This window comes from Gossypium hirsutum, chromosome A10, assembly GCF_007990345.1.
Source record: "Gossypium hirsutum isolate 1008001.06 chromosome A10, Gossypium_hirsutum_v2.1, whole genome shotgun sequence".
NCBI lineage: Eukaryota > Viridiplantae > Streptophyta > Magnoliopsida > Malvales > Malvaceae > Gossypium > Gossypium hirsutum.
Window position 1 is genome coordinate 13,867,412 of NC_053433.1, and position 25,588 is coordinate 13,892,999.

Sequence of the window (25,588 nt, forward strand, 5' to 3'; positions counted from 1 at the left end):
ATTGAGATGTATCAAGTTCTTAGGCATTTGATGTAACACCCCTAACCCCTCTCCGCAGTCGGATTAGGATCACGGGAATTATTAACACTTCAAACAATTAATCAATCATAATTACACATATATACTAGCCATTAACAATATAATATACAGGGGCATGTCACAAATAAATCAAATCATATCATACTAGAATATTATACAATCGAATAATGATTCATGCTATGTAATGATAAACTTGGTCTTTCATTGCCTACACTTTTATCACTATTTATACATTGATAAACTTAGTCTTCCACTGTTTACACTCTTATCACTATTTATCCCTTCTTGAATGTCAGAATTCAGATACATACAAGACTATTCCAATTATTAGCATCAGAGTATTGGTTCATACTCCGACTACAATTATCTTTTTAATTTATCTTCGATAATGTTAGTAGAATGCACCTAATATAGGTTTGCTAATCCATTCCAATTCAGAGCAAAAGTTACTCTTACAACCCATATTACGAGTCTATGGGACCCTAAAAGCAGTTTAAAAATAGGCAGTGACTAATTTAAAACAATTGTGGAAGTTTAGGAAATAATTACAAAAATTCTGATAAATGGGTCACACGGCCGTGTGTCTAAGCCGTGTGCCTCACACAGCTGAGACACACGCTCGTGTCTCAGGCCGTGTAACCTTCAAACTAGGGACACATGATCGTATCCCAGCCTGTGTCCTTACCCGTGTAACTCATTGACTTGGGTCACATGGCAGTGTCACATGTCCGTGTGCTAGGCAATGTAATTCTCGAAATGGCCCCACACGTCTGTGTATCAGGCCGTGTGCTAAATGACTTGCACCCTAAGCACTCAACAAACGACACACAGCTGTGTCACCAAGCCGTGTGTCTCACACGGCCAAGTCACACGCCCGTGTGGACCCAAAGTGTACCTTAAACAACAAGTTTACCATTTCCTACTTGCTTCGGCATTAAACAACTTAAAAACCAATCATTTAACCTATTCAAAATACGATCAAACATACTCAAAATATGCCAAAACAATCATCCTAGGTGCCTAACCAATATACCATCATTGGTACCACATTTTATATGTTCAAATACATCAACAACACATCAAACATTCAAGACCTCCATTTATATCACATTTACCATAATTGAACTAACTTTCAACTTCTAAAGTTACCAAATTTGAAGATAAACACCTACCAATCATTATTCTAAGCTACCAAACTTTAAACTATCACATACCAAAATATAACTAGGCTAACATACCAACATAGCCTCAACCACAAACCATATACATATTTAACCATCATTTCACTAGCAACTAAGATAACAACACCTTATAAACAATATCAACAAAAGACTTCCTAGGTACATGCCATTACAAAATGAAATATCACCACACTTGAGCTTAAGATTTGTGATTTGATGCTAGTCGGCAATAATTCAAACAGTACCTAGCCTACGCACGAAAAACAAAACCGTACCTTGAATAAAACTCAATGGATTCTATAATCCGAATAATATAAACTTAATATATGTATTTAAAATGCAAAATGCAATAAGCAAGCTATGTCCAAAAGTTTCAATTCAATAATATAATTTTTTGCTCATTCCTTTTTCACATCTACTAAGATTTCACATATTCAATTATATATATCAATGACATTTTATATAACATTTGAATATATCAACTCATGCAATGGCATGACTCATCTCTTTGATCACTACTTGAATTCATTTTAAGTTTCACATCTCATTTCATCATTTCATATTTCATTTCTCATTTCTCATTTCATATTCATTTCTCATCTTTGCCATTTCAATATTTTCTCATCTCATATTTATTTCCCATCTTTGCCATTTCAATAATAATCACATAAACTTATTATTTAATTTCCCCTATTAACACGACTCAGACTCAGACAAAAACCAACCAACAAACCAGTTTGGCACCCAGTGCCTCATTGGATAAATCTGAAGTAATAACTGTGTCCAGTGTTATATAAATTGACACCTAGTGTCTCATCGGTTAAACCAAAGCAAGTTGGCATCCAGTGCCTCATCGACTCGAGGTTGAAAAAAATCCCTAAACTCTTTCTATCCTATGGCATGTCATTTATATCCGACTCAGCCCGATACAATTAATAGTGTTTCATTTCATTTTTCAATGCAACCAATATCTCAATTTCATGAATGTATATCATCGCATATAAGCATATATTCAATTTGATAATAATCACATTTTTCTCAATACACATATATTCATAATTAATATATTTCATAATATACAAAATTAATCCATTTCATTATCAATTATGAATTTAATTCAATCCCAAAGTATCAAAGTACTCGCCTTAATGCTTACCATATGCAAACAACTAGATATGTAATAATCTACTATTTAATTCAGATTATAGAAATACAAATCGTGAATTTCGAGCTATTAGACGTCGATTTTATCCTTCCTTTTTTTATTCGAGGATTCCGGTATGACGTTAGCTATGGAATAAAACAATTAAATCACATTAATATTTTCACACTATATTTTGCTTATTCTTCAATTTAGTCCCTAAACCGAGACTAATTTTAACCTTCACAATTAACTTCATATTTTTATACTTTTATACTAATTTCACTCTAGACCACATTTAACTCCCTCTTTTCCAATTCAATCCCTTAATTTTGAATTATTCACAATTTAGTCCCTATTGTTCAAAATCAACAATTAATTCCACAATTTAATCCTTTTCTGTTTCTAACTTAAAAAATCTATCTATTTAATCCCTAATACTTAAACTATTTAACAATGTTAGCATCTAAAATCTTGAATAATACTAAAAATTACAATATGAATTAGGTAACCCTAAGTATCAAGATTCAAAAAATGTAAAAATTATAAAAAAAATAGACTAAATTTACACTAACCAATTTAAATTTGAATCTCAAACCCCCTTAGCCGTGCGTGACTCTTCTTCTTTTCTTCTTTCCTTTTTCTTTTTCCGTTTGCATGTAACAAAGAATCAAACATTCTCTTTCTTTTCTTTTGATATTATTTAACTATTTTTATTATTACTTAATATAAAACATACATTAGAGTTAACATATATAATATATATTCATGCATTTAACTTAGCCCATGATCGGCCCACCTATACACACATTAATTAAGTCACACAATTGCTACTTTAGCCCTTTTAATTTATTTCAATTAAAAATTTAATTTTTAACTTTAACGCGATTTAATTTTTGTACCTTAATAACTCCTAATTGCACAAAATTTACTAATCCAAAAATTTATTAGCTACTAAGCTAGCCTCATAAATATTTAATAAAAATATTTAGGAGTACGATTTACAGATACAAAGTCCCGGAAATACACTTTCCGACACTCTGACTATTGGGTCGTTACATTTAAAGTATAAGGAAAGCAATGTATTTAAGAACTATCTAGCTTAATAATAAATATATTTTAAAAAATTATTTTTGTTTTTATTTCTATGTAAATTATATTTTCATGTAAAAAATATGATAAAATTAAATAATATGTAGACATTGTAGTTAAATTATTAAAAAATATTAAAATGCCAAATATTAAAAGATAAAATTTTAGTATGAGAATGTTATAAGTTGCCATGTATAATAAAAAAGAAATTTATTGATAGTTATTTTATAATTTTTAATACAGCTGGTCCAAAGTAACTTAAGTCTAATTTAACAATACTTTTAAAAGATATTTTTGAAAAACACTTATCCATAACACTTTTCAAAATTAATTTTTTCAAAATCAATTTTCAAGAAAAAAACTAAACTAGCCCTAAACAAGCCCTTAACCCATCCATTAATAGCACATTGAAAGCCCAATTAGTGCAGAGCAAAATTTGGGGGAATAATTGATGCACAGGGTTTAGGGTTTTCTGTTTTACAGCCAGAGATCGAAATACTCACTCCAACATCAAGCTTTTGCTGATTTGCAAATAAAAAAATGAGAGGATTACAGCTGCCCTTGAGCCAAACGCAAAGAATAAGACTTCAAAGAGCATTGGAAAAGCTTCAGTCTCTTTCTTGTAAAGCGAATTCCGACGCTTCCGTTACCGTCGCCGATACCATTCCCGTCAACTATGAAGACGCTTTTCTCAAGTATCCCCATCCCCCAAAATTACTCAGTTAAGCTATATCTTTACCTGAATTTGTATATAAATTGATTAACTCTTTTTTCTTTTTGAAATTGTTTAAGAGGGCATGGGACAACGGACCTAAATGGCGATTTGGTGGCAACTGTGTGTGGCGTGGTGGAGCGCATCAACAAACTGGTCTATGTACGCGCCTTACGTGCTAGGTATTCTTGAAAATTTTACTGTTCAGTTCAAATGCCTTTTTTTTGTGGTAATTTGATTGATTTCAAATGTTAAATCATTTAGGTACAAGCCAGAGGTTGGGGATATCGTAGTGGGACGTGTAGTTGAGGTAATGTCTAAAAATGCGAGAAAAATACTTTCACCATTTCTAGATTGCAGGAAGTTTCTTTATATGTATTTTATGGAAACAAACTTAATTGATTCTGCATTTTTATACAGTTTTTGTAGCTTTCTTTTGGATTTTTTAGGTTTCTCAAAAGCGATGGAGATTGGAGATAAATTTCAGCCTAGACGCCATTTTAATGCTTTCCTCCATGAACATGCCTGATGGTATTCAGGTAACTAGTATATCAATTGTAACTTGTACTACCCTTTGACACAGAACCAAGAGTTTGATGGATCTCTTAAAATATTCGGTAGAAAGCATTGAGAATATTTGCTGAAATTGTATCAAGGTAGGATGCTGTATTAAGAGTTCAGCAGTCCTATATCCTAGATTAGTATAACTGTTTTATTTGGCCTTCCATTGTTTTTTATATTGCTTCATAGTGTTCTTAGAATTTGATCTTAATAATAGTTTTTAGTTTCTGATCGTTTGTTTATTTTAGTTTGTTCAAATTAGTTTAAAGATTAATAATATGTTCTCTGCATTAGTTATTGTTGGATAATTTAAATTAACTGGATAAATGAAAACCACACTCTTGATTTAACTTGATTCCCTACTTGTTATGTTCTTTTTTTTTTAAAAAAATAGTTGCAAATGACCCTAGGAGTTTCCCTTGACCTTTCATAAATTTCTGGCCCGATCATCTTGCAGTGGGAAGCTACATGGGCAGAATTCACAATAATCCCTAGTGCAAAAATCTCATACTTGACAATGGAAGCAGAAGGAGCTTTTCCCCTTTTCTAGTGAAAAAAGAGACCTTTTTCTTCTAGAGGGAAGAGGTTTCTTTCACTTGTTGCTCTTCTGTCTCTACTCTTTAATTATCTGATAGTTAGAGTGTCGGTTTGTATTTATTTATCTTAGTAAGGATTGGAGTTCTTTTATTGTCTCTTTAGATAATAATTGTGATTAGCTGAAGTTAAATTGCCAAGAGAAAAGAAAGTCTATATTTTTAAGTGACATGCTAGAAGATTGACTCTGATGGATGGCTTATCCCACTGAGTCCAACAGTTCTAATTAACCATATGTCCAGTTTGGGGGGGGGGGAATGCTTATACTGGCTGCTTATTCGATGTGATGTGTTGACTAACCATAATTGTCTTATTAGATTTTGCTCTGTTGCTTACAAATTTTCTTGTTTTAAATTTCACTATTGATTGTTAGAGGCGGCGTACTGCTTTGGATGAACTCAACATGCGTGGTATTTTTGAAGAGAACGATGTTGTCTGTGTAAGTGTAGTGGCAAACTTTTGTTTATTGTTTTATATAGTTCCCATGTAAACATGCTACGTGACAACAAATGCAATAAAAATGATAAACATCAATGTTATATAACATTCTTTTTCTTTTCTCAGGCGGAGGTTCGTAATTTCCAGCATGATGGCAGCTTGCAACTCCAAGCAAGAAGTCAAAAGTATGGGAAGGTATCTAATTAGAAGGCTTTTGTTTATTCCTCGTGCTTTTTTCTTGCTTGGTTTCTGTGTGTTTATCTCTTTATTAAGCAATATGTGACAAAAGAACAAAAGTATAAGCTTTTTTATGCAACAGGTCTTGAAAACAATTATGAATCAGAATCAAATGGAGAGAATAAAGCATTAGCTGTTGTCTGTTTGTTTGTTTTCTTTCCCGGTTTATGTTTAGAGAAAGTTGGAACTTTCTGAATTTATAGTGCTGCAAGCCAAATCTTAATGTTGCAACTTGCAATGTTGCTAGTTACTTTAACTTAGTTATGAAATTGGGCGGTAAACTTGGATATCACCCAAAAAAGAAGGGAAATAGGGTGCTCAACAAGTCCCCAAATCAATTTACTCCATGAAGCATTTCTGTGAATCAAAACCAGGAGAGAAGTATTTAGGTTATTAGCAACTTTATTTATTTTTTCTTTTTCTTTGCGACATGAAGACATAATCCAATTGTGTTTCTGTGAATCCTTTGTACTGATGCATCCTATGCATTTTGTAAGCCTTGCCATAAAGTTTTGTTGCTTCAATTAGATTTTTTTCATACAATACTCTATTTGCTTGCATTGTCTTTTTTGATTATGCTTTTGCTGATGGAGTTGACATGTACACAGCTTGAAAAGGGTCAATTGCTCATAGTTGATCCTTACCTAGTGAAGAAAAGCAAACAGCATTTCCATCACCTTGAACAGTTTGGAATTGACCTGGTACTTGGACGTAATGGATTCATATGGGTTGGTGAACATGTTGAAGCCAGAGACAGTATGGTAGTGGATCAAGCTAATAGTTCTGAACAATCCATGGTTCCTGAAGAAAAAAACAAAACTCATACCCCTCTAGAGATGAGGCAGAACATATGCAGAATTGCGAATGCCGTACGTGTGCTGTCAACTTTAGGTTTCAGTATCGATGCAGATTTGATCTTGGAGACAGTTGAGTTGAGCAGCACAGTGAAAATTGACATACATGACATGCTAGGCTCAGAGTTTCATGTTTTGGTTGCGGAAAGGGAAGCTGAGCGGAGAAGCTTGGTGGGAAAGCGGAAAAGATGATGTGATATTCAGCTGTCAGCAGTTATCTTTCAAGGTAACATCGCTAATTTGCTACAATGCGAGGAAAATGGTGAACCTAGTGCAAAATTGTTCCCGTTCATAACCATTATAATTTATTTTATAGAATTTTAATGGTTCCGGCAGAGATGGAAGAAACGCCATGGAATTTAGAGGTTTATATATGCAAGGAAAAACTACATTAAAATGTAGAGCTGAGACTGTTAATAGCATCTAGAATGAAGGTTCCAGTAGGCTGGGAAAGAAGAAACAAATATGAGCTTTACATTTTTAAATTATGAAAGAATTAGTGAATGTCCATGATGAATCCGAGGAACACAAGGCAAGACAATTTCTTTGTAATGGTAATTGAATAATGAGATTTAGGATGTAAATTAAACACTTGCCTTCATAATCTATCTATTTGAGTGTAGCTCGAAAAAGTTCAAAATCACTTCAGTCATTATTGATTCGAATCGAACAGCTTGAATGAGCCAAGTTTGCGCTATCTTTACTACCTAACTGGTAGTCTGCTGCTATACCTATCATTGCTATTCCTGATGCTGCTCATTTTACAGTTTTACTTGAACAAGTAACTCCTTCCTTATAGAATAAGAAAGTGAAACCATCAAAAAGGAGATAGTATTCCTGGGTTATCTAAGTATTCTTGGGTTATCTAAGTTCAAGTAATTTTTGAATTATTAAGATACAATTATCGTCCATTAATTGTCACGATTAAATAATATATAAGTTAAAATTTATCAATTATTAGGCATAAAGGGTTTTAAGTCTTACAAAAATGGAAAGGCCGAGTACTATGATGTAGATTTGTACAAGATACCAATGGATCGCATGGTACAAGTTGAAAGGCTAAATCCCGAGTGCACTTTGGAGTTAAGAAAACTCTTCACCTTTAGAAGTGTTTTTTTTCTATTTGAAGGGAAGGAACCCAAATGGTTGGCGGGCATCAAACCTTTATTTTGGCATGAGTTCCAAGATGGTTCAATCCGTTGAATAAGCGTGACTATTTGGGGTCAATAATAAGTTAGATTAGGCTTTAACTGGGAAATGGAGGGAGCCCACTGATTTCTTCTATACTGTCTACAATATTTCTTCTTGCCACTGGATTTCCTCAACTTTGAGATTGATGGGTGAGTCATCGGGTAGAGACTTAATTGAGAATGTTGCTGACCCCACTGTTCATACATTAGGTCTTATTTCTCTCTTGCCCTCATCACCTTTATTTTAGCCTAAAGTCATGGATGTAGAGGCATTGTTTAAGAGTGCACAATAGGTCATGAATGCGATTGATTCTAGAGCACGAGCTTGCAGTCGTAGTCACAAGAGGTTGAGACTCGAAAGAGGGTTCTCTAGCACGGGATAACAGCGACAACAGGTCCTGCCACAGGCCTGACAAGCAACCAATCCTTCTAGATAGTGAATCCCTGCTCCTCCTCTAGTGAGCATGACAAGATTCCCAACATCGACCTCGACAACATGCCCTCTGTTCCTTCCTTTAGTTATTCTTGAACCTCCTATTGAGTCCGCCAATGCAAAAGACCTTCCCACATCCACTTTGGCTTCTCCTTTTGCGGACTCAAATTTAAACATTCCCCATACTTCCCCAATTGGTGCCCTATACTATACTCCTCATTCGGGTGAGGTCCAAACCTTCTTCTCCTGGTGGAAACATATCGATGTAGGCGAATATTCTTTTTCTCCCTTTGTTGTTTTAAAAAGGTAGGATAATAAGCTATCTTTAGGAGTTAAAGGAGTTCTTTTATCCTTCTTCCCCTTCCTTTAGCATTTACAAACCCACTATTACCAAGTTGGCGGGTTTCTTTTCCATGTTGTCAGCAGAATACGGTCTCGCAAGTTGGGCCCTCCAAAAGGCTTGTGCTAAAACTGAGGCTAATTAGGCAGAATCTGAGAGGGCCCTTCTTTTTGGCGAGCACTTAACCAACTTTGCCAATCGTATGAAGCCTCTGTCCAACAAACTATCGAGCTTGCGAATTCTATCTCCGCTTGGAAGACCAAGTACCAGTCTTTGGAAACTCAAAAAAAGGAGTTGGAGGAAAGGGTTCGCCAGCTAGAGACCCTCGAAGAGCAGTAGAAATAACAATGATAATGCCTTATATCAACAACCAAGGTAAAATAAATATGTAATTACAATCATTTCATGATTAGTTATTGGGCATACTCTAACAAAGCCATGCTTAACAACGTTTCTAATAGTGAATCCATAGTTGATAGCCATGCTTACCTTCAGGAAAGGGAACTCGAAAGCAACCTTTTTGCAACTGAAAGAAAAATTCCATTGCAAGAATGTGGTTTCAAATCTATAAATACATTGAAGAGCGAAACACATGAGTTAATCTAATATCATCGATGTTAGAAGTTCTCTACAACTTTGACCAAGTCGGTGTACCTTTCGATAGTACTAGAATTCTACTCTGCATTGAAAGAGGTGGATACAAGTAGACCAATGGAGGTACTATGAATGAGGTTCTCCTCTTGAGGAAAAGAGATAACTATCTTGCCAGCCGAGATAGTGATGTATTATGACGTTCCACTATATATCTGTAATTCTGTTCAACAAACTAACCTTATATTTTTCATGAGAGAATATGAACGACATAATCAAACTCCTAATGGACAGGAAGAGTTAGTGGAAGTGCCACTTAGGCACAGACTATCCCATATCGTTTTGTCAAACGAAGTTAACTCCGAAGGCATGGATGTGGTTGAAATTCATTAGTATTTGAATCTACCCAACGATGGACATATCCAATATCGATACATTCCAAGCAACCTTGTTGTATGCAATTCTAACAAAGGAACTTATTTGTGTGGGAACATGGATATATCAGAGCATGCTACAATTTGTGTGAAAAAATGATGTAGAATTATTGTTCCCACACTTAGTAAGATCTATATGCTGACAAGCAAAGGTGCTGTTGGGACAGATAGGTCGTGTCCTTCAACTAAGCAAGTTTCCAATCTTGGAACTGAGTGTGGAATACTTTATAGGAAATCGAAAACGTAAGAAGGCGATAAAAACCAAACCACATCAAGGAAACAATCTATTACCCCGATTCAAAATGGATTGTGCGATGATGCAAAAAGTTGGACCAATCTTTGAAGACTATGCAAGAAAAAGTGGGCTAAAGCTGTCATTATTCCCAAATCGAGCAATGTGAAGAGAGAGAGGGAATTGGAGAAAGAGAAAGATCGTGAAGAAAATCTAGAGAAAGAACCGGAAGAAGAGTCAAAAGGAAAACAATGCAAAGCGGATGAAGCGTCGAATCTTGGCTCTGACTAATTTTAAACAATTTCATTTTAGTTTCTATTTGAATTTGGACTTAATATTTTTATTTGTAATGTTTTAAATTTAGTCTTTTAAGTATTTTAGACTTTAATATTATATACATATATAGTGTGTTTAGTTTTTCCTAGTAGGAACTCCTGACAACACAACAATATAGAGTCAAAATCGAGAAGAGGAGTAGTCCCACCAATTGTATTGCACAAATCAAGAAAATTTGGTAATCTCTTTCCCCTATATCTTTTATTGCACATTAAGGACAATGTGCCGCTGTAACATCCCTAAATTGGGCCTTGTCAGAACATTAGTTTCGAGACCACAAATTCGATATCAAAATGTTTATTTTATGATTATTATGGGGCCTAGAATATGAAAGTAAGCATATGTTAAAGTTTCATGAAGAAATTCTTAGTGTAAGGTGTCTAATTGGAAATTAGGGACCAAATCGAATAAATTGCAAAACTTAGATTCTAGAAGAAATTTTGCATGAAATTATTTTAGATTATTAATTAGAAGGTCTTAAATAGTAATTTTCTCAATTGCTAAGTTTTTGGACAAAAATGGGCATGCATGGAAAATTTTAGAAGTTTAGTAAAGAAGGACATTTTGGTCATTTGGTAATAAAATCATTAAAAAGGGAAAATGAAGGCAAAAATTAGCCATTCTTTTCCCACTTGCTGCCAAAATTTCAAGGACACCATAGCTAGGGTTTCTTCACTTTCCAAGCTTAATAGTAAGTGACTCTTAGTCCCGTTTTTAATGTTCTTTGTATTTTTGAGATCCTTGTAACATGTTCTCTCCATTTCTACCCATATTTTAAGCTAGGGTTCATGTATGCAAAATGAACCATTTGTGTGACATGTTTGTTCTTTGATGATTTATGAGGGAATATGAAAGTTAGATGTGTGTTAAACATATTTTCCTAAGTGATTTTCATGAAAAACCCCTGAAAGGACCTTTTTGCAAAAGGAACAAAATATGTGGTAGAAATGTGGAACAAGGGAAAATGTGGACTAGTATGAGTTTATAATACATTTGGCTAGGCTTGGGTAACCAAGTAATTTCATGCATTTCATTTTACGAGCCCAGGGACTAAGTTGTAAAATTTTAGAATGTTAGGGGCAAAATGGTCAATTTGTTCGAGGGTGAATTTTAGGTCGAAATAAATAGCATGAGGTATTAATAATTCATTTTTACTGATATAGACCCTGAGGAACTGATTTCGGAGATCGATCGTGGAAAACGAAAGGTTTCGGAATAACTGAAATACGAAACCTAAGCATTTACCAAGTAAGTTTGTGCAACTCGAATGTAAACTATTTTTAAAATACATTTAAGATGTATGTACATAGTTGAATTAAATAGTAATAATTATTGTATAATAATAATTATTGTATAATAACTCATGAATTATTAATGTTATGACGAAATCTCCCGGTTGAATAAAAATGAATGTCTGATGGATTACTCGAAAACAAAATAATGGTATAAAGGATTTAGCCTGGACAAGAAATCCTATAGTGATTTAGCATCCCGAAAAATATATGTGCTTTGACGGATTTAGCCCGTACGGGTAATCTGAATAGAATCTAAATTTATTCTGGACTGGTAATTCAGACTTGAACTCGTAGGAGTATATGTTATTGTAGGGGATTTAGCCTGGACTGGTAATCCCGGCATTACTCTGTGAGTTACGTTGTGGGGGATTTAGCCTGGACTGGTAATCTCGCCATAAAAGTGAGGTTCACGGGAGTGCGTATTTAAAGGATCACTTGCATGATTTGATGGTAAACTAGATATCCATCGAGATTCTAAGAAATTCGACGGGATTAAAATGTTAAATTGGAATAGACATGTTTGAATTGATGAGCTCATCTATGAAGGATGTTACATTGTACTGGCATGAAACTAACTTGATGGTTGAGTACATGTGATAGGAAATTTTACTATAAGTGTTGGCTTGAATGTCTTTGTGATTGCATGCTAAATAACCGGTAAGTTTACTTTCCCGTTATCCAAACTTACTAAGCATGTTAATGCTTACCCCCTTTCCTTTCCCTGTTTTACAGAGCTCGTGGACTCGTGAAGATTGAAAGACGGTTGGAGTATTGTCAACAATATCAACTTGTTTTGCTTTGGTATATAGATACTTTATTTTGTTTCAATGGCATGTTTAGGTTCTGGTTATTTTGTGATATGTGTCATTGGTTGGCCTATGTAAAGGCTTAAAATATTTAACTTATTCTTTTTGCATATGGCCATAAGACATGACTCATTTTGATGTAGGTTGTGACCTATTAATCATGCTTGGTTGTGGATAAATGTTCTTGTGATGATTAAATGTGGCCAAATCACTTGGGATGGTTAGGTAATAATTGGCAATGAGTTATGACAATGAGCCAAGTCTAAATGTGTTTTTCGAATGAGACAAAAAATCCTAAATACAAAGAGGATAAATTAGCGTGTACATAATCGATGAGATGAGGTTAACATGCGATAGACCGTTATGGTAGTACTCTGACATATTTAGTCCATGTTAAACATCTTTAAGGTTTGGGAATATGAGTGGTTATAAAGGGTGACCATTGGCTTGGATTTGTAGCCTCCAAAAAGGTCCACACGGATAGATATACGGGCATTTGTCTAGGCCGTGTGTGACACACGGTCAGCCCCATAGGCATGTGGTAAGACCGTGTGTTCCCTGCACCTAATATTTTTTAGGTCAGAATGCATGGCAGTAAATCCACTAGTAGAGACACGGTAGTGTGTCTCAACCGTGTGGAAGACACGGCCTAGCACACGGGCGTGTGTTCTAGCCATGTGTCCCTAAATGCGTGATGACGTCATAAATAGAATGCTCGAGTTTTTGGGCACGGACGATAACACCGGCGTGTCTAAGTTGTGTGAAGTACACGGGCCAGGGACTCGGGCATGTGCTCAACTGTGTGAAAACCCCTATAGGTTCGAATTGAGAAATAAATTCAATTAATTATACAGGGTAAAATACACGGGCGTGTCCTAAAGCACACGGGCGTGTGCATTGGCTCCACACGTGCGTGTGAGGCTCAACCTAGGAAATTTTCCAAAAACTTTTTTAAGTTTTTGGTTTAGTCTTGGACCATTCTCAATGTATGTTTTAGGCCTCGTAGGTCCATAATAGAGACATTATGAATATAATTGATTGGTTTTAATTTGGACGAAATTTTTATAGCCCAAAATTTTTCAGAAGTGTCATGTTCGTGCATAGTAATGCCTTGTACCCTGTCCCAGTCTTGAGTACGGGTAAGGGGTTTTATATTTAGTGGTATCAGAGCTACAGTTTAGTCGTTTTTAGTACTAACGTAGCATATGTCGAGTATATCTGTACATGCCATTATACAAGTTATGATAGTGTGACATCTCCTAACCATTCTTAATTGTATTTGAATATAGTGAATATCTTCCAATCAAGCTTAAGATGAGTCTGAGGGAGCCGAGCCATGCTCTAGCTTCTGTTCAACAAGCTACTGCTAGTAGTAGTAGAAGGCATGTGTCTGAAGGCCGAGAAGACGTAAGAGCTGCCTTCTTTGAGATGATGGATGAATGGTTTGGGATTATTCAAAAAATCGCCCCAATATACCACGATCTCTTCCACCTTTTGCTCGACCTGAAGAAGAAGTCCACAAGGTGTGGTACCCGTGAGAATTGGTAAGGCCCCTATGGACAAACTTAGGAAATATGGAGCCGAAGAGTTTAGGGCCACAATTGATAACGACCCGGAATGTGTCAAATTTTGGCTTGAGAATACCATGAGAGTTCTCGACGAACTATCATGTACTCTTGAGGAAAGTTTGAAATGTGTGGTGTCGCTATTGAAGGGCACTGCATACCATTGGTGGAAGACCGTATCCTCAGTAGCACCGAGACAGAGTATTACATAGGAATTCTTCTAAGCGGAATATAGAAAGTAGTATATCAGCCAAAGGTTCTTGGACCAGAAGCGGAAGGAGTTCCTGGAACTCAAACAAGGAACCAGAACCGTGTTAGAATACGAAAGAGAGTTTGTGAAACTAAGTTTGTGAAACTAAGTCAGTATGCAAGTGAATGGGTCCAATCGGAGGCGGAAATGTGTAAGCGCTTCGAAGAGGGTTAGAATGAAGAAATCAAACTATTAATCAGAATTCTTGAAATAAGGAAGTTGGCTACGTTAGCTGATCGAGCCAAGAAGGCTGAGGAACTGAATAATGAAAGAAAATGAGCAAAGAGAGAAGCTAGAGCTTCAAGTAAGAGATCTAGCGGTAGAACGCAGTCCTTTCCTATGAAGAAATCGAAGAGTCAACAAAAACACTCCACTGCATCGGTGGGATATTTGGGCAAAACAAGAAGCTCTAAATGACACAACCCAAAGTCTTCTTCCCCTAAAGTAACTAGTGTGGGGAGTGTAGATGATCAAAAGTTGAGATGTAAGAGCTGTAACAAGTTTCATTTCGGGGAATGTCGAATGAAGAGTGGGGCATATTTTAGATGTGGTTCCCTTGACCACTTCCTTAAAGACTACCCAGAACGAGTAAATAAAGAGGTGGATTTAGCCCCAAAGTCTAATGCTCCTATTTCTCGAGGTAGACCTCCGAGACATCTTGGAAGTGCAAGTGGCAGTCAAACTATTGCCAAGGATGGTACTACAAAATCAGAGGCTCGAGCCTCGACAAGAACTTATGCAATACGCGATTGAGAGGAAGTCTCTGCTCTCGATGTCATCATGGGTACATTTTTTATTTATAATACTCGTGTCATTGCCTTAATTGACCCAGGGTCAACCCATTCATACATTTGCATGAAATTGGTGTCTAGTATGGATATGTCTGTGGAACCTACAGAATTTTTGATTAAGGTGCCAAACCCTCTAGGCAAGTCAGTCCTAGTTGATAAAGTCAGTAAGAATTGTCCCTTGACGATTCAAGGTTATTGTTTTCCGGCTAACCTTATACTATTGCCGTTCGATGAGTTTGATGTAATGCTTGGCATGGGTTGGTTAGTTGTGCATGATGTGATTGTAAATTGTGGTAGCAAGTATATTGAATTGAAATGCTCAGATGGTGAGATTCTCCGGATTGATTGAAGCGAGTTAGATACTCTGTCGGTTGTGATTACCTTAATGATAGCTCAAAGGTATATAAGAAAATGATATGAAGCCTACCTTGCTTTTGTGTTGAATACTAAAGAATCTGAGTTGAAATTGGAATCGGTAATGATAGTATGCGAGTATCCGGATGTGTTTCCAAAAGAGCTACCTGGATTACCTCCGGTAGAGGAGTAGAGTTTAGTATTGTACTGGTGCCTGGGACAGCTCCTATTTCTATTGCTCCCTATAGAATGGCACCAACCAAGTTGAAAGAATTAAAAGCACAATTGCAAGAACTGATGGATAAAGGTTTTACAAGACCGAGTTTCTCGCCTTGGGGTGCTCCGGTATTATTTGTAAAGAAGAAAAATGGTTCAATGAGGCTATGTATAGACTACCGGTAATAGGGGTGAGCAAAATTCGATTCGACTCAAAAAAAATAAAAAAAATTGAATTTCGAGTTAAACGAATAGAGTTATTCTAGTCAACTTAAATTTTTCGAATTTCGAGTTCGAATCGAGTTGAGTTTTCGAATTCGAATAACTCGAATAATTCGAATAATTCGAATAATTCGAATATCAAACTATAATATTTTACATTTTTACCCCAAACTCCCAAACCTTTTTACTTTTTCCTTAAAACTTTTACTCCTTCTCACTTTCCCCCCAAAACTTTTACTTCCCTTCCATCCCAATCCTTCAATCTACCCAAAATCTATTTCCTACCAAAATTTTACTCTCCCATTTACTTTTTCTCAAAATTTTACTCTCAAAAACCCTCAAAACTTTTTATTTCCCCCAATAATTTTTACTCCTTCCTACTTTCCCCTTAAAATTTTTACTTCCTTCCAATCTCACCTCCCATCTACCCCAAATCCACCCCCCAAAATTTTTTTAATATTTTCCCTCCAAAATTTTACTCCCCCTATTTACTTTCCCTCAAACTTTTATTTCCCAAAACTTTTTATTTTCTCCTTAAATTTTTACTTCTCACCCTTTACTCTCAAATAAAAAACAATATTATCCAAAAAAAATCACTAAACATAAATAGTAAAAATTTTATTTATATCTACTATTTATATTATTAATTAAATTTCACATTTTATATTATTTATATTATTAAATTGTTTAGTCATATTGAATATTTATATTAAAATTAAATTATTAATTATGCCATTAAATATTCATGTTAAAATTTTATATTGGTATCAATTTCGCATTTTATCTTTAAAATAACTTTTATTAAAAAATCACATTTTTACATTTAATATATTTTTTAATTCTAAAATACATAGTGACAAGAATCTGAAGATAATTGAAACAATTAAGTAAGCAAAAAAGCTAACCCGTATATAAAAGATTAATAAATAAATTATGAGGTGATGAAAGTTAATAAAAATTTTGATTAAGGTGGACAAATTTTATTACGATGGGTGACAATGGTTACAAGGACTCAAAATTATTTTTAAAATTTAACTCGAACAAATATATTCGATTCGATTCGATTCAAATTCCATCTCACTCGACTCGATTCGAGAAAATTTCAAATCAAATTAGGATGATAAAATATGATCGTCAACTCGATTAACTTGAAAATTTTTCATTCGATTCGATAGAACGCTCACCCATAACCGGCAATTCAACAAGGTAACTATCAAGAACAAGTATCCGTTGCCGAGGATTGATGATCTGTTTGATCAATTGAGGGGAGCCACTGTATTTTCTAAGATAGACCTGAGATCTAGCTACTACCAGTTGCGAGTTAAAGAGTTTTTGGTCTAATGAACGCCCCAGCTGCGTTTATGGATTTAATGAATTGTGTTTTTCGACAATACTTAGACAAGTTTGTCGTTGTGTTTATTGATGATATCCTGATTTATTCCAAGGGCATGACTGAGCATGCGGAACATTAGAGAACTGTTTTATAGATCTTACGGGATAATAAATTACATGCTAAATTTAGTAAGAGTGAGTTTTGGCTCCGAGAGGTTGGATTCCTCGGTCACATTGTGTCGGGTGATGGCACCCGAGTTGACCCAAATAAGATATCTGCTATTGTTGAGTGGAAGCTGCTAAAGAATGTAATTGAGGTTAGAAGCTTTTTGGGCTTAGTCGGTTACTATAGATGATTTGTGAAAGGATTTTCGATGATTGCAACTTCTTTGATGAGGTTACTGCAAAAAGATGTTAAGTTTGAATGGTCAAAAAAATGTCAGCAGAGTTTCGATAAATTGAAGACATTACTGACGGAAGCTCTAGTTTTGGTACAACTTGAACCGAGAAAAAAATTTGAGATTTACAGTGTTGCGTCATTAAATGGACTGGGTTGTGTACTAATGCAAGAGGGTAAAGTGATAACTTATGCTTCGAGGCAACTGAAATTGCACGAGAAAAATTATCTGACTCATAACTTGGAGCTAGCTACTATTGTATTTGCCTTAAAAATTTGGAGACGCCATTTGTATGGTGAAACTTGCCGTGTATTCACCGATCACAAGAGTCTGAAGTACTTGATGACTCAAAAGGGATTGAATCTGAGACAACGAAGGTGGCTAGAGTTGATTAAAGATTATAAGCTTGTGATCAATTACCATCCTGGTGAGGCAAATGTAGTCGCCGACGCGTTGAGCAGAAAGTCCTTGTTTGCTCTGAGGGTTATGAACACGTTTTTGATGTTATTCGATGATGATTCGGTTTTAGCAGTGTTAAGAGCCAGACTGACATTTCTCAAAGAGGTTTGCGCAACTCAGATCAATGATAGTGACTTGCAAGTCAAAAGAGCACAATGTGAAACGAGAATTGAATCAGATTTTCGGGTTGATTCTAATGGATGTCTAATGTTTCGAGATAGGGTCTATGTACTCAAAGATAACGAGCTTATTCGAAAGATTTTGCAAGAGGCACATGATAGTCGTTTGTCAATTCACCCTGGAAGTACCAAGATGTACAATGATTTAAAGACCATGTGCTAATAGAATGGTATGAAAAGAGATATCTCTGAATTTGTGTCGAAATGCTTGATATGTCAGCAGGTCAAGGCTGAACACCAAGTGCCTTCAGGTTTATTACAACTTGTAATCGTTCCCAAATGGAAATAGGACAAGATCACCATAGACTTCGTGACTAGACTACCGTTAACCCCGAAAAAGAAAGATGCTGATTGGGTTGTAGTGGATAGGCTAACGAAGTCAGCTCACTTTATTCCTGTACGGACAGATTACTCTCTTGATAGATTGACCGATTTATACATATCCAAGATTGTGAGATTACATGAGGTACTGTTGTCGATCATATCAAATAGAGACTCGAGATTTACTTCGAGATTTTGGAAGAAACTACAAGAAGCCTTGGGTACAAAGTTGAGTTTTAGTACAACATTCCACCCACAGATCGATGGTCAGTCTGAAAGGACGATTCAAACCCTTGAAGATATGTTACGGTACTGTGTCCTTGAATTTCAGGGTAGTTGGGAAAAATATTTACCATTGGTGGAGTTCGCCTACAATAACAATTTCTAGACGAGTTTAAAGATGGCACGTTATGAGGCGTTATATGGCCAAAAGTGTCGGACTCCATTGTATTGGATGGAACTCAAGGAACACCAGATTCACGGGATTGATTTAATCAAGGAAGCTGAAGAAAAGGTTAAAGTGATCCGCAATTGTTTGAAAGCGGCATCGGATAGACAAAAGTCATATGCCGATTTAAAAAGGAAAGAGATTGAGTTTCAAGTCAGAGATAAAGTATTCTTGAAAGTGTCTCCCCAGAAGGTTTTGAGATTTGGCCGGGAAGGCAAATTGAGCTCGTGGTTTATTGGGCCATACGAGATTACTGAACGAGTAGGGCCTTTAGCCTACCGCTTAGCACTACCAACCGAATTAGAAAAGATTCACGATGTATTCCATGTGTCCATGTTACGGAGATATAGGTCAGACCCCTCACATGTGATTTCATAGACGAAAGTTGAGATTAGACCGGATATGACCTATGGTGAAGAATCGGTCAAAATTTTGGCTCGAGAAGTCAAATAATTAAGGAACAAGAATATAGCCTTGGTAAAAGTTCTATGGCATAGATACGCAGTGGAAGAAGCCACATGGGAACCTAAAGAAACCATAAGAAGTCAATATCCGAACCTGTTTACTGGTAAGACGTTCGAGGATGAAAGTCCCTGAGGGGGAGAAATGTAACATCCCCAAATTGGGCCTAGTTAGAACAGTGGTTTCGGAACCACAAATCCGATGTCAAAATATTTATTTTATGATTATTATGGGGCCCAGAATATAAAAGTAAGCATATGTTAAAGTTTCATGAAGATATTCTTAGTGTAATGTGTCCAATTGGAAATTAGGGATCAAATCGAATAAATTGCAAAACTCGAATTTTAGAAGAAAATTGCATGAAATTGTATTAGATTATTAATTATAAGGTCTTAAAGAGTAATTTGACCAATTTCTAAGTTTTTGGACAAAAATGGGCATGCATGGAAAATTTTAGAAGTTTAGTAAGAAAGGGTATTTTGGTCATTTGGTAATAAAATCAATAAAAAGGGAAAATGAAGGAAAAAATCAGCCATTCTTCTCCCTCTTGCTGCCGAAGTTTCAAGGGACACCATAGCTAGGGTTTCTTCACTTTTCAAGCTCAATAGTAAGTGGCTCCGAGCCCCGTTTTTAATGTTATTTGTATTTTTGAGATCCTTGTAACATGTTCTCTCCATTTCTACCCATATTTTAAGCTAGGGTTCATGTATGCAAAATGAACCATGTGTGACATGTTTGTTCTTTGATGATTTACGGGGGAATATGAAAGTTAAATGTGTGTTAAACATATTTTCCTAAGTGAATTTCATGAAAAACCCCAAAAAGGACCTTTTTGCAAAAGGAACAAAATATGCGGTAGAAATGTGGAACAAGGAAAATAGTGGACTAATATGAGTTTATAATACATTTGGCTAGGCTTGGGTAACCAAAGAATTTCATGCATTTCATTTTAAGAGCCTAGGGACTAAGTTGTAAAATTTTGGAATGCTAGGGGCAAAATGGTCAATTTGTCCGGGGGTGAATTTTAGGTCTGAAATAAATAGCATGAGGTATTAATAATTCATTTTTACTGATATAGACGCTGAGGAACTTATTTCGGAGATCGATCGTGGAAAACGAAAGGTTTCGGAATAACTGAAATATAAAACCTAAGCAGTTACCAAGTAAGTTCGTGTAACTGGAATGTAAACTATTTTTAAAATACATTTAAGATGTATGTACATAGTTGAATTACAATAGTAATAATTATTGTATGATAACTCATGAATTATTAATGTTATGACGAAATGTCCCAGTTGAATAAAAAGTAATGTCTGATGGATTACTCAAAAATGAAATAATGGTATAAAGGATCTAGCCCGGACGGGAGATCCTATAGTGATCTAGCATCTCGAAAAATATGTGTGCTTTGACGGATTTACCCAGACGGGTAATCGGAATAGGATCTGAATTTAGCCTGGACTGGTAATTCAGACCTAAACTCGTAGGAGTATATGTCGTTGTAGGGGATTTAGCCTGGACTGGTAATCCTGACATTACTTTGTGAGTTACGTAGTGGGGGATTTAGCCTGGACTGGTAATCCCGCCATAAAAGTGAGGTTCACGGGAGTGCGTATTTAAAGGATCACTTGCATGATTTGATGGTAAAGGAGATATCCATTGAGATTCTAAGAAATCCAATTAGATTAAAATGTTAAATTGGAATAGACATGTTTGAATTGATGAGCTCATCTATGAAGGATGTTACATTGTACTGGCATGAAACTAACTTGATGGTTGAGTACATGTGATAGGAAATTTTACTATGAATGTTGGCCTGAATGTCTTTGTGATTGCATGCTAAATAACCGATAAGTTTACTTTCTCGTTATCCAGACTTACTAAGATGTTAATGCTTACCCTCTTTCCTTTCCTTGTTTTACAGAGCTCGTGGACTCGTGAAGATTGGAAGACTGTTGGAGTATTGTCAACACTATTAACTTGTTTTGCTTTGGTATATAGATACTTTATTTTGTTTCAATGGCATGTATAGGTTCTGATTATTTTATGATATGTGTCTTTGGTTGGCCTATGTAAAGGCTTAAAATATTTAACTTATTCTTTTTGCATATGGCCATAAGACATGGCTCATTTTGATATAGGTTGTGACCTACTAATCATGCTTGGTTGTGGATAAATGTTCTTGTGATGATTAAATGTGGCCAAATCACTTGGGATGGTTAGGTAATAATTGGCAATGAGTTATGACAATGATCCAAGTCTAAATGTGTTTTTGGAATGAGATGGAAATCTTAAATACAAAGAGGATAAATTAACGTGTACATAATCGATGAAATGAGGTTAACATGCAATAGACCATTGTGGTAGTACTCTGACATATTTAGTCCATGTTAAACATCTTTAAGGTTTGGGAATATGAGTGGTTATAAAGGGTGACCATTGGCTTGGATTTGTAGCCTCCAAAAAGGTCCACATGGATAGACACATACGGGTGTGTCTAGGCCGTATGTGACACACAGTCAGCCCCATGGACGTGTGGTAAGACCGTGTGTCCCCTGCACCTAAAATTTTTAGGTTAGAATGCATGGTAGTAAACACACAGGTAGAGACACGGCCGTGTGTCTTAACTGTGTGGAAGACACGGCCTAGCACACGGGCGTGTGTTCTGGCTGTGTGTCCCTAAATGTATGATGACGTCATAAAAAGAATGCTCGAGTTTTTGGGCACGGACGACAATACAGGTGTGTGCTCGGCCGTGTGAAAACCCCTGTAGGTTTGAATTGAGAAATAAATTCAATTAACTATACACGGGTAAAGGACACGGGCGTGTCCCAAAGCACACGGGTGTGTGCATTGCCTCCACACTGGCGTGTGAGGCTCAACCCAGGAAATTTTCCAAAAACTTTCTTAAGTTTTCGGTTTAGTCCCGGACCATTCTCAATGTATGTTTTTGGCCTCGTAGGTCCATAATAGAGACATTATGAATATGATTGATTGGTTTTAATTTGGACGAAATTTTTATAGCCCAAAATTTTCAGGAAGTGTCATGTTCGTGCACAATAATGCCCTGTACCTTGTCCCAGTATCGAGTACGGGTAAGGGGTGTTATAGCCGCATAAAGTGTAGAGGATGACTTAGGAAAATTTAAAAACAAAAATTCTCTTCAGTTTTTGTATCTTCTTGGCTTTTAGTAGTTTTTAGTCTTTAATTGCATGTTGTGCTTGAGCTTATAGACAAGTGATTGGTTTGGAGCATACGCCTAGATCGTTTGTTTAAATTATAGATTTAGCTTGAAATTAAATAATTTAAGTTGTTTATATTCAGACTAATTAGTTCAATTTATTAGATTGTAAATATGAAAAAGAGATTAAATATACCAATTGATAACTGTAGATACAAATAGGTAATTATATTTGTAGAAATATAGGATGTTTGAAGTACATAGAAAATACTTAGTAAAATCCATGGTTATTGAAATGATGTAGTATGACTAGTATAACCCTTATAAAAAGTGCCTAAGAAAGATCTCTATAATATTGGCACAATTAAAAAAAATCATAAGGGTCATTAAGGAAGTATTATTGTATTAGAGTTGAAAGCATGGATAAAAATAAATCGAGTAGGAAAAAAATATGCGAACTAACTATACAAAAATAAATACTATATTCATATATACATTTTCATGAAGAAATATATTTAATTTTCTTTAACTTGTTTACTTTGTAGTTTATTTAATTAGCCTGTTTAAATGTAAATAATTGTAAATTTTTTAAATTTCTAGCTAGGGTTATATATTTAGGCAAATTGTTTTAGTGTCGATGGTTTGATCCAATCTCGTGTATCAAGCTGGCTCAAGTATATTTTCTTCTTCTTGCATGTTTATTTCTTGTTTGTAGTTTTAGTTTCGGTTTTAGTTTAAGTTTTTGTTTTTGGGTAGTTTGCTTGAGGACAAACAAAAAAAATAAGTGTGGGTATTTGACCTGCGGTCAAATGTAGTAGTCAATTCGGGTCAATTTCGCACTTAAAGAGCTTGTTTTCTAAGAAATTTATGATTTTAATTTATGTTTTCAGTAATTAGGCCTTAGGATTGCAAGTCAATAAAAATAAATGTTTTTAACACATTTTGTAGGTGTTGTGACTTAATAGGCCGATACGGGCCTTAGGTTGTGCTAATTAGTTTAATTAAGTGTATAAGATGGAGATATAAAGACCCAATTGACATGTAAGCAAAGGCCGATTGATGCACAAGCTTCCCGGGATGTCAAAACCCAGAACAAAAGAGATAAGCTAGTATTTGGGTGTCGTGTTGCACTACGTAAGGGGTGTGTCGTAACACAAGGCCGATGTCCTACCCAAGTATTTCAGGATTATTTTTGTCTACACAATCAAACTTATATGAAGACCTAGGACGTGCCGAAGGCCTAATTTGGGCTGCCAACACATTTATAAATAAGACATTAGGGGTTGAATGTAACTAAGTCGTCCCAGACGCCTTCAAAAACCCTTGTAGTTTAGAAGTAGTTGCAGTTTATTTTCTTTTCAGATTTCATAACTTTCTTGTTTTTCTTCTTGAATTAGTTTTGGTTCAAGAGTTTGTTTATCTAATTAAAGTATTCAATTTATATTTTCCTTTGCTTTTGTTTTATTTCTTTATTCTAAAAGAGCGACTTGCTACTCTATTTCCCATTCGATATTCAATCCACGATTATTCAAATATCTTTTCTTTTCCGAATCGATCGTGTTTTTTTACATGGTTTATTTAATTGAAGTTGAGATTATGAATAACATGAGTGGATAAATCTCTTAGGAAAGATTAACGAGTGGACGGGAATGTGATTAATGAAAGATTTGGGGTTTTCTGAGAGAGATTAGTTGGTATAAATTATGTGTTCTTAAATTGTTAGGCTTGAAAGTCCTAATAAGTTATCATAGGCTAGACGAGGTCGGAAGATAAGTCGAACCGAGTAAATCGTAATTTATCTAGGTTGAAAAAGTGAGGTCGAGAGATAAGCGAGTATCAACCAATCAATTAGTTAATTGGAGGCCGGGAGGTAATAATTAATTAATCGATTACTTATCCACTCTAAAATCCTAATTCAAAGTTAGTTACAAACCCTAAAGTGAATTAACCGTAACTAACCCTAAAGTGAATTAACCTTCATGATTGGTTTATTTCGTTCATTTGTTTTTCTTTATTTATTTCTTTTCATTGTTTATTTACTATTATCTCTCAACCTATTTTATGATTTATCGTAATATAGGAATTAATTATTACCACTTAGGCTTGTTATTGTAAAAGTATTTTCATTACTTATTCCATCTTCCTTTGGGTACGATCTATGGAATAGTTCCAGTATTTTGTTGTACAACTATATTACAATTTGATCCATGCACTTGCAGACACCGCCGTTCTTAATTTATTATATTTTTTGGTGCTATATTTAACTATAAATGATTACAAATTTATAGGAGATATGGTTCCTTGTGACAAAATCTTTCAAGATCAAGTGGTAAATATTGTTACAAACCCTCTAAAAATGGAAGGTTTTCAAATAACGGGTGCAAAGATTGGTGTAATCAAGAAAAGTTCAAAGTAAGGGGAAATGTTGGATATTAGAATTTGTAACATTCTAGAATATACTACTTGCTCATTACTTACATGTACTTGTATTTAATGAATGTGTTTAGAGTATATATATATCTAGTAGTCATGCATGTACTTAAATAGGATACATGAATGTGTTGAAACCAATAGTAACTTACAACTACTATATAAATAGTTGTTCGTGATGAAGCATGACAAGAAAGAATTAAAGAAGACAAAGTTTAATACAGAGTGAGTTCATTTCTTTCTTAAAGGCTATTTCTCTTTTACCTCCTTCCAACAATTATGCCACCCAATAACATGAACCAAGCTTAATTGCTGAGGCTTGAACTACTAAGATGGAGTTAATCCTTATTAGTAATGTGTTGGTTCCATTCAAGTTCTTGTCATCATGATCACGAACAACGGTCGCAATAACGGCTTCTCCTCTGGTGCCGTCAAAGGAAGTGTAACAGTTAATCTTAACCACCTCAACAGATG

At 35.2% G+C, this 25,588-nt stretch overlaps 1 protein-coding gene across 3 annotated transcripts; it reads left to right on the forward strand.

Annotated features, from left to right (window-relative positions):
• The first annotated feature begins 3,813 nt into the window (after positions 1–3,813).
• On the forward strand, positions 3,814–12,708 carry LOC107914474 (exosome complex component RRP4 homolog). 3 transcript variants are annotated; one of them, XM_016843398.2, is made up of 8 exons: positions 3,814–4,148; positions 4,246–4,347; positions 4,430–4,475; positions 4,615–4,704; positions 5,694–5,759; positions 5,885–5,953; positions 6,604–7,075; positions 12,433–12,708. In XM_016843398.2, exons 1-7 carry the CDS (start codon positions 3,994–3,996, stop codon positions 7,039–7,041), a joined length of 966 nt encoding a protein of 321 aa, XP_016698887.1. In that variant the 5' UTR covers positions 3,814–3,993; the 3' UTR covers positions 7,042–7,075; positions 12,433–12,708. The 3 variants fall into 3 exon arrangements, with proteins under 3 accessions (XP_016698887.1, XP_016698886.1, XP_040934708.1); XM_016843397.2 differs by lacking the exon at positions 12,433–12,708 and adding an exon at positions 7,166–7,492; XM_041078774.1 differs by lacking the exon at positions 12,433–12,708 and having other exon boundaries at positions 6,604–7,492.
• Positions 12,709–25,588: the final 12,880 nt, after the last annotated feature.

Bases quoted from the DNA above. Each gene is read 5' to 3' on its own strand.
- LOC107914474 (XM_016843398.2), top strand. From the start codon at position 3,994: ATGAGAGGATTACAGCTGCCCTTGAGCCAAACGCAAAGAATAAGACTT. The intron at 4,149-4,245 runs GTATCCCCATCC...AAATTGTTTAAG, and splicing joins TATGAAGACGCTTTTCTCAA to AGGGCATGGGACAACGGACC. The intron at 5,760-5,884 runs GTAAGTGTAGTG...TTCTTTTCTCAG, and splicing joins AAGAGAACGATGTTGTCTGT to GCGGAGGTTCGTAATTTCCA.